Genomic DNA, 11344 nt, shown 5'->3' with positions numbered 1-11344 from the left:
TGCACAATTAGGGGAAAATCGCGAGACGAATTTTTTGAGCCTAATTAGTCCATGATTAGTTATAAGTACTACAGTAACCCACATGTGTTAATGACAGATTAATTAGGCTTAAAAGATTTGCCTCGCGTTTTCCAGGCGAGTTATGAAATTAGTTTTTTTCATTCGTGTCCGAAAACTCCTTCCGACATCCGGTCAAACATCCGATGTGATACCCAAAAATTTTATTTTTACTAACTAAACAGGCCCTTTGGTCACGGAATGGCAGATGGATCTTGGGTATCTTATCATGAACGCCTCTCGAGGCAGTACAGCCTAGCTAATTGCCAATCATCTACGCTCTCGTCATCGTCGTCGTCGCGATGGGACACCGGGACCAACCAAACCAGCCATGTCGCCGCGCGTCAGAAACGGCCAAATCACCGGTCCATTCCCGCGGCGGAGGATCGCCGTAATAAGAAGGGCATCCATGGCGACGTTGACGGGTTCAGTAGCTGCCTCTCCCTCCGTCGTCTCCGACGCGATGGCGACAAGAGCTCGGCCATTGCTGCTGTGCCTGTGTCTCTGCTTCGCTTCTTCGTGCTTGAGCTCGGCCGTTGATGCTGCTGCAGCTGCCGGCAATGGCTACCGGACAACGGCGTTCCTGGTGGACGACGAAGGGAGGCGGCTCCGTGCCGAGCTCGTCGCCGGCGGCGGCGGCGGGAACACGGCGTACGGCGGCGACGTGCAGAGGCTAGATGTGTATGCCAGGTGCGCACGTCCACTTCTTAGCTTTTTTTTTTTACCGCAAATTGTTTTGGTTTTTCTTTTTTTGGCTGAATTGCTCTGCAAAGTTGGCGAAAATAATTCTGTAGATTCCTATCGATTTTTCACATTTTTGGCACGCATTGCAAAGTACTATCAATCAGTTTTGAAGGGCCTGACTGTACGCATCGACTCATACTGAACTGTTTGCCAGTTGAGAGGTCACTAGCTTGAATTTTTTTTTATTATTTAGACATTTCTAATAATTTTAATAATACACTTCCCCTTGAATTTATTTTCAAAAAATAGACTTTTGGCTGCACCAGTGATGGCTAAAGAAGGATGCCACCCCAGTGGTTGTGGCGTGACAGTTGATGCCATCGTGGCAGTCATCGGATGGACTTGGCTGTGTTCTCTCATTCTCTCCCATGGGTTCTCAACCCATTTTCTCTCGTTTTCCGTGTGCACGATTTTCAAACTACTAAACGGTACGTGTTTCGAGAAAAGTTTTACACAGTAAAATTGATTTTAAAAATCATATTAATCTATTTTCAAGTTTTTTATAGCTAATACTTAATTAATTACGTATTAATTATCGCTCTATTTTTCATGCGGACTGTGCAGGGGAGGGTTTCCAACCCCTCAAAAAGAAGTATGGCGATGACAGTAGTGAACCCTGGCATCCCTCACTCCAGTTTTCTCTCTTCACAGCTTGTACAAACATTTTTATTTTTTTGAGTTCAATTTTCAACTTAATACTTTGTCTCAAAATATAAGGTGCCTATAATTTTTTAACGCAAATTAGTTATAAAGCACCACAAGTTCACGTTTTTGTTAAGAATTTAAAAATTCGATATTTATAACTTTTGAATAATAATTAAATTAATAATGAATGTTTAGTGCACGTGATACTATTATATTTATATTTCAAAATACTTAATATGAAAAACATATATACTCATGTTATATTTTAGAATAAAGAGAGTAATAATTAATTAAGAGTGAATTGCACTTTAGGCCACCTTTTATTACTGAAGTTGTATTTGTGACCACTTTCTATTCAATCTTTTCAATTTGGACTAGTTATTTTTTTTTATCAATCTTTTCAATTTAGACCACTCTAACGTTTTCGTCTAGCCACATCCAATCTTTAATCCGGCAAAGATGCGAGCTACACGTAAAGATGCCAATGTGGTTGAGATTGTTGATGTGCTCACGAAGAGAGTTTGCATGCATGGTCTAAAATGCAGAAATAGCGAAAATACCTAGTTCAAAGTTAAAAAAAAAATGGATGGAGGGTAGTCCAAAGTAAAATTTCTGGTAATTAAAATAACTCAAAGTGTCTCTTAATTAATTATGCTCTAATTATCCGGATAATGAGCTGCACTTGGGGCAGCTGAGAAACTATATTGCCAACTAACCGGACATGTATTAAATTTCCACATGAGTCTATAGCCAATTGTTTTATGACATTCTTCTTCGACATGACCCTCCTGATCTTGCCCATTGTGTCATTGACCCCATTATTCGCCTTTAGTAGAGCAAGGTCGATCAACTTGTCCAAATTAAACGCTACATGACCTTTATTAGTAGCATGGTCACACGTATTATTCCAACTAGCTGATTGTCCAAAATCCAGACACCACACCAGTACAGTGCTCTAGTGCATTACAGCAATTTGTGCAAAATATGCTCTGCACTTTCTTGTCCCATGCTTGTAGGTGTAACGTACAAATCTTCAGATGCAAAGGTATAGTAGTATATAAGCTAAGAATAATGGATAACCCTGGAAAAAAGCAAAAGGTTAGATTAGAAGACGTTTTGACATCCAAAAGCAGAAAGCCAAAAAGATCCATCACGAACTTAATAGAAAACTAACCAATTATTGGCGTATCTAGAGGTACACGCAAACAGGAGTATTTTACTTCTTCCCTTTTGTTGTGTTTCCAGCGTTTTCCCTTCTTCCTGGACCTGTTCCCCCGGGCCTGCAAGCGATAAGATGTAATACCTCCGTTTTAGGTTATAAAACTTTCTAACATTGCTCGCATTTATATAAATATTAATTAATCTAGGCACACATATATGTCTAGATTCGTTAACATATATATAAGTGTAGATAATGCTAGAAAGTATTATAATATGAAACGGAGGAAGTACAATTTAGGCAAAGATCAGATTCTTTCAATAAAAAAACAATTAAATGGATCAGATGAAGCAATGATTGATAGTATTATATAAGAAAAAGATAAACAAAAACAAATTAATTTAAAGAAGAGTAGAAAGAAGAGTAGAAATTGTGGTATCACAAATGCTGGTGTGTAATTTAGACATTTACTGTAATTGTTCATAGATTTCAAATTTATTCTAAAATGTAGCTATTTCTCTACCTACCTCCAAATTATCTTAGCCAATTCCAACAATCTCATATTTAATTTTCTCATTTATGTTTTTTTTGAAAAAATCTCGTGAAATATCTCTAGAGAAATGCTTGTAATTTAGGAATGGAGGAAATATCTTATAAATAGTTCAAACGAATCATTTTTCTTGTTCTGGCGGTGCAATCACATGAAATGTGTACAACGGGGAGCTATTTGTTGGTAATTCAGATGCTATGCTGATCGATCTTTTTTGTAAACATAGCCGCAATATATACATTAAAAAATGAGTCAGCAACTCAATAATTTTGGTAGAGTGATTGGCAACTGCTGCACAGTAAGAAATGTCCAGGGGTCTTGCGGCTAACTCCACAAGATGGTGGGCTAGTTAGTTAGCCTGGTTCGAAGACTTGCTCCTTTTAATTATTTGATATTAAGTCATTTCTTAATATTTATGTTTTTTATGCAACCGCTGCGCAACGCAACTGTGTGTTAAATGAAAGCACATATGGGGCTTGATTTGTATTTTTGTTGCTTGCCTAGAAAAAAAAAAGATTGTTTTGTTCACGTGACACACGAGTGCATCATGTTAAGCTGGCATGACTTTCAACTTAATTAGCGGCGAATAGTCGTGACACGTATTTTGTGAGATAAATCTCTTTCTTCGAACAGCTTATAAGATGATGTGTGACTAAAGTTACATTCACCTTTATCATCAAATATCATTGTTGCACTTATTCATATCATTATCTAAATCTCTTATTAGTAAATAAAAAATCATTTATGAGTAAACTTTTATATAGCGTCTTTAGCAACTAAAAACAAATGATGTAAATAAAACTACGATAAAAATATATAAAAAAATAAATTTTAAAATTTAAATTTAGTTTATAAGCATATGTATAAGCGGAACAACGAGACTCTATATCACCATTATATTTTTACCCTTTAGGAAACTATTGTTGTCTGTTTCTATCATTCAGCTGCGGGCCCAGGAATCTCAAACCATGCTGGTTCCAACTCCAAAAAGCACACGCCCTTTTTCCACTCCAGAAAGAAAGATCAAAAGAAACCATTAAAGAAAAAAAAAACAAGACAAAGATCAAAAGAAACACATGGCGTATCATCTCTGATGTGATTAAGAAAAAAAAGTGTTTAGAAACAAATCAGAAGGTATTATGATCTTCTGAAAACGGCCAAAAGAAAAGATCAAAAGTTCAGTCTAATAAGCCTTGCACGCAGTAGATTTCTTCCTCTCCAGTTCATCACCTCCCCGGGAAGAAAAAAAAGAAAAAGAGAGAGAAAAAAGCGCGGGAGATTAATTGCGTTACATATCTCGATTCTTTTCAGCTCTCGTGTTTCAGACACGATCGAAATTGGCCAGCACCGACAAATCGCTCTCGTTGCGATTGTTGCGAGATTTGACTCGAGCGAGCTGTATTTAATTAGCTCCTCGTCTTGTTCTGCTAAGCTACTACTAGTACCTAGCTTAATTAGCTCGTAGCCACCATTGGCGAAATCGCGAGAGCTATAGACTTTTTGTCTCTGACGGCGATGATGGGCTCGCCGCCGGCGCCGCCGGCGCGTCGTCTTGGCGCTCTCGCCGTCTTCTTGCTCGCTCTCTTCCTCGCCGCGCCGTGGGGCGTCGACTGCGGGTACAACGTCGCGTCGGTGGCCGGGTCGAAGAACCGGCTGAGGGCGCGGCTGGAGCTCGCCGGCGGCGGCGGCGGCGCCGCGCCGGAGCTCGGCCCCGACGTGCGGCGGCTCAGCCTGACAGCGAGGCAAGTATGATTAACCTTGCTTTTCAGCACTTATCTGAGATTTGCTAGGATCGATTGTTTAGTTCTTGAGCTCTCGAGGTTGATGCTTGATTGATCGTTAGCTACTTGATTATTAAGATAGATAGAGATGCTTAATTTGATCATCCACGTAGATAAACATAATCTGGGCTGCTTTCTTGGGGTTAGTTGGATTACTGTGGTTTCTTCAAGCCGAGGGAGTATTTTTTTTAAAAAAAATATGTATTATAAATTCGCTCAAGCAGAGCTGCAAAGGGAGTTATTGAGACGTTGATTGATTTGATTATACTAGAATAGGACAACGTACCGAATGGAATTGTAGTTAAGTCATCAGGAAGATAAGTACAGATTATATAATAACCAAGAAAGTCTAAAGGACTGATGAAGTGATGAAATAAATGGCAAAATATTTTAGAAAACTTTTAAAAAAAGATTAAAAAAGGAAAAATCCTAATACCCCCTACAACTCACTAGTGTTCTATTTTCTCCCTTACAACTCAATTTCATATATACAAATCCCTTTGCAACTTAATTTCATACGCAAACCCCTTCGACTCGTTTTATTGATACCTACAGTTGGATAAATAAGGAGAAATCACTGAAAAAGGAATATGGGGAAGTTAGAAGATAATTGACTTGTGTAGACTTTTATGTACGAAATTAATTTAAGGGGAAAGTAAAAATACATAAGAGCAGGTTTAATAATAGTATAGTCTTCTACCGGCGATAATTTTCTCCAGGTCATCTTAGAGCAGGTACAATAGCAGGCTATAAACCAGCTGCAAACATATTTTAAACAGATAAATAAGGAGAGAGAAAAGCAGCGGGCTACATATTCGTAGCCAGCTGTAGCACAGACTCTAAGACGCAGTGTGTGTATGACAGGTGGGACCATGTATTAATAATGTAGTATGTAACTATTGTATAAATGAGCTATTAAATTGGCTATAGGTGAATTGAAGTTAGTAGTTGGCTATACTATTAAACTTGCTCTTAGAGCCAGTGAAACACACTAGATTAGCTATAACATGGTGGGTTCCACAATACTGTTTTATTTTTTTATACCCATTAGCTCTCTCTCCCGAGTGCTTTTCTTCTTGGGTTTGGTGAGGTTAGCATGCATGCACAGAGCCTATTTTGGTTTCTGTGTGTAGCCCCGCTACAAATTAATCGCCCATTTCATCCTCTCTCTCCCATTAATCGTCTGTGGCTGTATTTAGTTTATGGTAAAATTGAAAGTTTGGTTAAAATTAAAACGATATGACGAAAAAGTTAGAAGTTTGTGTGTGTGAAAGTTTTGATGTGATGAAAAAGTTAGAAAGTTTGAAGAAAAACTTTGAAACTAAACACAGCCACAATTGATATGGAGCTTTTGCAGCCTGCTGATATCACCTTGTTGTATCTGTTCTAAGAGCAAGTTAATAGAGCCGTCGGCTGCCAGTTGCAAAATAATACACCTCAGCAAAAGTAAATAAAAAGAAGAAATACTACTTAAGCTAATCATAGTTACTTTTAATATTTTATTCAACTAACTGGGCGCATCACTCGGCTTAGCTCTATCCAATAGACTGGCCATGCCCTCCCACTTGTGGGCCCCACCACTTTGCGTTGGAGGCTGTGCTAGAGCTAGCGCTAACTGAAGGGGGAACTGTTTTAAGCACTCGGGTGGACGTCCACCTATTTCTTGCATGTCATCTAAATGGTTATGAAAAAATTTCAAACAAATTGACATGATAGATTAATATGTAATATATCATTTCACAAACATGCAAGTCCAAATTCGACTTTTACAAGTCGTAACAAAAACAATAAATTTAATTGTGAATATACGTATACTAGTTAGAGTTTGATTTGTTATTTTCGTTACAACTTGTAGAAGTCAAATTTGAACTTGCATGCTTGTGAAGTGATATATTACATATTAACCTATCTTGTGAATTTTTTTGAAATTTTTTCATAATCATTTAGGTGGCATGCAAGAAACGGGTGGACGTCCACCCGAGAGAATAGAATCCATCCTCCTGACTGAAGTGCTCGCCTTTGCCTTTCCTAACCTTCTCTCCCTTCCATGTCAGCACTGATATAATATTTAAAGTTTTACCGTCTACTATTATACCTGCTCTAAGGGAGTATTTGGATTCTCGAGTGGAAGAAAGGTGAAAAAGCTTATCATAGAAGCGCCAGAATATTTTTGGGAAATAAAAAACCGAAAAAAAAAAGGCTAAAACAGAAAAAGAATCGCAAAAACATCTCAAAAACTTGTTGCTCGATCACGGTGGGGACTCGATTCCGGAGGCGAGCGCTGCAAACTCGATTCCACAATCCATCAGGCCACGCGACCACTGCAAAATTGACCCTAATTACTATCTATAATCACCGTTATTTTATTATTTTATTTTTGGCTCGCCGGCGGCAGCCTGGAGACGGACAGCCGGCTACACGTCCGCATCACCGACGCCGACCACCCTCGATGGGAGGTGCCCCAGGACGTCATCCCGCGCCCCTCGCCGGACTCCTTCCTCGCCGCCACACGCCCAGGCGGCGGCCGCGTCCTCTCCACGGCGACCTCCGACCTCACCTTCGCCATCCACACCTCCCCGTTCCGCTTCACCGTCACCCGCCGCTCCACCGGTGACGTCCTCTTCGACACCACCCCAAACCTCGTCTTCAAGGATCGCTACCTCGAGCTCACCTCCTCGCTGCCGCCGCCAGGCCGCGCGTCGCTGTACGGCCTCGGCGAGCAGACCAAGCGCACGTTCCGGCTCCAGCGGAATGACACCTTCACACTCTGGAACTCCGACATCGCCGCCGGCAACGTCGACCTCAACCTGTACGGCTCCCACCCCTTCTACATGGACGTGCGCTCCGGCGGCGGCGGCGGCGGCGGCGCGGCGCACGGCGTGCTCCTCCTTAACAGCAACGGCATGGACGTCATCTATGGCGGATCCTACGTCACCTACAAGGTGATCGGCGGCGTGCTGGATTTCTACTTCTTCGCCGGCCCGTCCCCTCTCGCCGTCGTCGACCAGTACACCCAGCTCATCGGCCGACCTGCCCCCATGCCGTACTGGTCATTCGGTAAGCTAGCTCTCTGTTTTGCTCTGCTTCTTCAGTTCTTCTTGCTTGATCTCGCCGCCGCCGACATTGTCGCGTTCGTCGTTGCAGGGTTCCACCAGTGCAGGTACGGGTACAAGAACGTGGCTGATCTCGAGGGCGTCGTCGCCGGCTACGCCAAGGCGAGGATCCCACTGGAGGTGATGTGGACGGACATCGATTACATGGACGCCTACAAGGACTTCACGCTTGATCCGGTGAACTTCCCGGCCGACCGGATGCGGCCGTTCGTCGACCGCCTCCACCGCAACGGCCAGAAGTTCGTCGTCATCATTGACCCAGGTACGTACACAAGCTCGATCGATCGCGTCAATGGCGAAATCTCGGTGATCGACGACGTCATCAATGGCGGGTTGTGTTTGTAGGGATCAACGTGAACACGACGTATGGGACGTTCGTCCGGGGAATGAAGCAGGACATCTTCTTGAAGTGGAACGGGAGCAACTACCTCGGCGTGGTGTGGCCGGGGAACGTCTACTTCCCGGACTTCCTCAACCCGCGCGCCGCCGAGTTCTGGGCGCGCGAGATCGCCGCGTTCCGGCGGACCCTCCCCGTCGACGGGCTGTGGGTCGACATGAACGAGATCTCCAACTTCGTCGACCCGCCGCCGCTCAACGCGATCGACGACCCGCCGTACCGCATCAACAACTCCGGCGTGCGCCGCCCCATCAACAACAAGACGGTGCCGGCCTCCGCCGTGCACTACGGCGGCGTGGCCGAGTACGACGCGCACAACCTCTTCGGCTTCCTCGAGGCGCGGGCCACGCACGACGCGCTGCTCCGTGACACCGGCCGCCGGCCGTTCGTGCTCAGCCGCTCCACGTTCGTCGGCTCCGGCAGGTACACCGCTCACTGGACCGGCGACAACGCCGCGACGTGGGAGGACCTCCACTACTCCATCAACACCATGCTCAGCTTCGGCCTCTTCGGCATCCCCATGATCGGCGCCGACATCTGCGGCTTCGGCGGCAACACCACCGAGGAGCTCTGCAGCCGCTGGATTCAGGTAACAAAACACGTCGAGCTCTCGTGTCCTCCATTAATGGCGTAAGTAAGTTTGAGCTTGTTTTGTGCGTTTGAAGCTTGGCGCGTTCTACCCGTTCTCGAGGGATCACTCGGCGATCGGCACCGTCCGGCGAGAGCTGTACCTGTGGGAGTCGGTGGCGAGGTCGGCGAGGAAGGCGCTCGGCCTGCGCTACCGGCTGCTCCCCTACTTGTACACGCTCATGTACGAGGCGCACACCACCGGCGCGCCCATCGCGCGGCCGCTCTTCTTCTCCTACCCCGGCGACGTCGAGACGTACGGCATCGACAGGCAGTTCCTGCTCGGGCGCGGCGTGCTCGTGTCGCCGGTGCTCGAGCCGGACGCTACCACCGTCACCGCCTACTTCCCGGCCGGACGGTGGTTCAACCTCTACGACTTCTCCCTCGCCGTCGCCACGAAGACCGGCAAGCGCGTGACGCTGCCCGCGCCGGCGGACACGGTGAACGTGCACGTCGCCGGCGGGAACATCCTGACGCTGCAGCAGCCCGCGCTGACGTCGTCGCGCGTGCGCCAGAGCGTGGTCCACCTCCTGGTCGCGCTCGCCGACGACGGCACGGCCACCGGGGATCTCTTCCTGGACGACGGCGAGTCGCCGGAGATGGCCGGGCCGCGGAGCAGGTGGAGCCAGATCAAATTCAGCGGCGCGACCGAGAGCGGCGGCGGCGTGGTCAGAGTGAGGTCGCATGTGGTGCACGACTCGTACGCGCCGAGCCGGACGATGGCCATCGGCAAGGTGGTGCTCATGGGGCTCCGGTCGCCGGCGCCGCCCAAGGGGTTCGCCGTTTATGCCAACGGCGTCCAGGTGAACGCGAGCACGGCGGTCGGCGGCGCCGCCGGGAGCCCGGAGAAGGGAGCGCTGGGCGTCGCGCACGTCAGCGGGCTGACGCTGGTCGTCGGGCAGGAGTTCGATCTCAAGGTCGTGATGACCTATTAATTAAGCCTTAGAATTCGAGCATTATTAATAGCTCATCTGAATAAAAATTGACGAAATTGAGTTGGAATAAATCGGCCTAAAATTGAGCATAATTCTTCTTGTTTTCCCCACAATTTGGAAACTTTTGCGGCTATCAGGCCCAATACCGTACTCTAACTGACGGCCCATTTAATACTCAGCCCAACTTGGGGCGACAACAATGTGCGCAACTGGACATCTTGTTCAGGCCGAGAAAAGCCCAATACTACAGTGAAACCGGCTGACAAGGTTCAAATGGGCCGGAATTATCCAGAGAAGCTTTGCTGTTAGTTTTATTTTCTTCTTCTTTCCCACCCCCCCCCCCCCCCCCCCCCCGACATGTTAGATCAAATAAATTTGAACTGAAAATTATCGCTTGTAGTAATAATGAAAAGAAAACGATTTTTTCTGTTGTGTGAGACCGACATCGCCTCGTAGATTGTCCTAACACATTGCTACTCCGATTGCTCCCTTTGGATTTTGACTCGACACCAAAGTGAAATCACTGAATTGTTCAAGCACATCAAGGCCAATTGAGGCGTTTTCAGCGTCCATAGAATCAGCAACAGTTTAGAAAACGACCATTGTCTTTCTTTTGGAAGGTAAGCATGAACAGAGTAATTAATTGAAGAGATTGAGTCTATTCCATGTCTATCCATGCCCCTAAAGATTGAGACAATAAGTGTTTTTTTTATCTGCAATGACAAACAAATCAACGTCGTATCATTGTCTGATATGATTGGGTTCACCACCCACCGAATGACTTGCTACCCCTCACAAGTTTCACGTTTGTGTAAAAATACATACTCCCTCCGTCCCATAATATAAGGGATTTTGAGTTTTTGTTTGTAACGTTTGACCACTCGTCTTATTTAATTTTTTTTGCAAATATAAAAAAACGAAAAGTTGTGCTTAAAATACTGTAGATAATAAAGTAAGTCACAAATAAAATAAATAATAATTTTAAAAAATTTTGAATAAGATGAGTGGTCAAACGTTACAAGCAAAAACTCAAAATCCCTTATATTATGGGACGGAGGGAGTATTATTTTTATTATATTTTGTTGCAGTTGTGCACGTTTGTGTAAAAATACATATTATTTTTATTATATTTTGTTGCAGTTGTGCTCTTCAGGACCAAAAGAACAACTCAAGTTGTTTATTTGATCAATAGATCACTGCAATTAATGACCTGTAAAGCAAAAGACATTGTTATTTCAGGCTTTCAGCATCACATAGAGAACATATTACCACCGTATTTTCTTCTTGTGTATATACTACTTTCTCTGTTTCTAAATATAAATATTTATAATTATTC

General features: G+C 44.6%; 1 protein-coding gene across 2 annotated transcripts; it reads left to right on the top strand.

Annotated features, from left to right (window-relative positions):
* The first annotated feature begins 373 nt into the window (after positions 1-373).
* On the top strand, positions 374-10098 carry LOC127776482 (probable alpha-glucosidase Os06g0675700). Of its 2 annotated transcripts, none has more exons than XM_052302865.1 (5): positions 374-747; positions 7332-7993; positions 8081-8311; positions 8395-9035; positions 9112-10098. In XM_052302865.1, the coding sequence occupies exons 1-5, from the start codon at positions 389-391 to the stop codon at positions 10006-10008; spliced, it is 2790 nt and encodes a 929-aa protein (XP_052158825.1). In that variant the 5' UTR covers positions 374-388; the 3' UTR covers positions 10009-10098. The 2 variants fall into 2 exon arrangements, with proteins under 2 accessions (XP_052158825.1, XP_052158826.1); XM_052302866.1 differs by lacking the exon at positions 374-747 and adding an exon at positions 3693-4897.
* The last annotated feature ends 1246 nt before the right edge of the window (positions 10099-11344 follow it).

The sequence above is a fragment of the Oryza glaberrima genome, chromosome 6, assembly GCF_000147395.1.
Source record: "Oryza glaberrima chromosome 6, OglaRS2, whole genome shotgun sequence".
In the NCBI taxonomy this organism is placed as follows: Eukaryota; Viridiplantae; Streptophyta; class Magnoliopsida; order Poales; family Poaceae; genus Oryza; species Oryza glaberrima.
The sequence above is the reverse complement of the archived record's forward strand: the minus strand, read 5'-3'. Positions and strand labels throughout refer to the sequence as shown.

Excerpts from the sequence above, each read along its gene's own strand:
- LOC127776482 (XM_052302865.1), top strand. The coding sequence starts at position 389 with ATGTCGCCGCGCGTCAGAAACGGCCAAATCACCGGTCCATTCCCGCGG. Across the intron at positions 7,994-8,080 it reads CATGCCGTACTGGTCATTCG|GGTTCCACCAGTGCAGGTAC; the intron begins GTAAGCTAGCTC and ends TCGTCGTTGCAG. Across the intron at positions 9,036-9,111 it reads TCTGCAGCCGCTGGATTCAG|CTTGGCGCGTTCTACCCGTT; the intron begins GTAACAAAACAC and ends GTGCGTTTGAAG.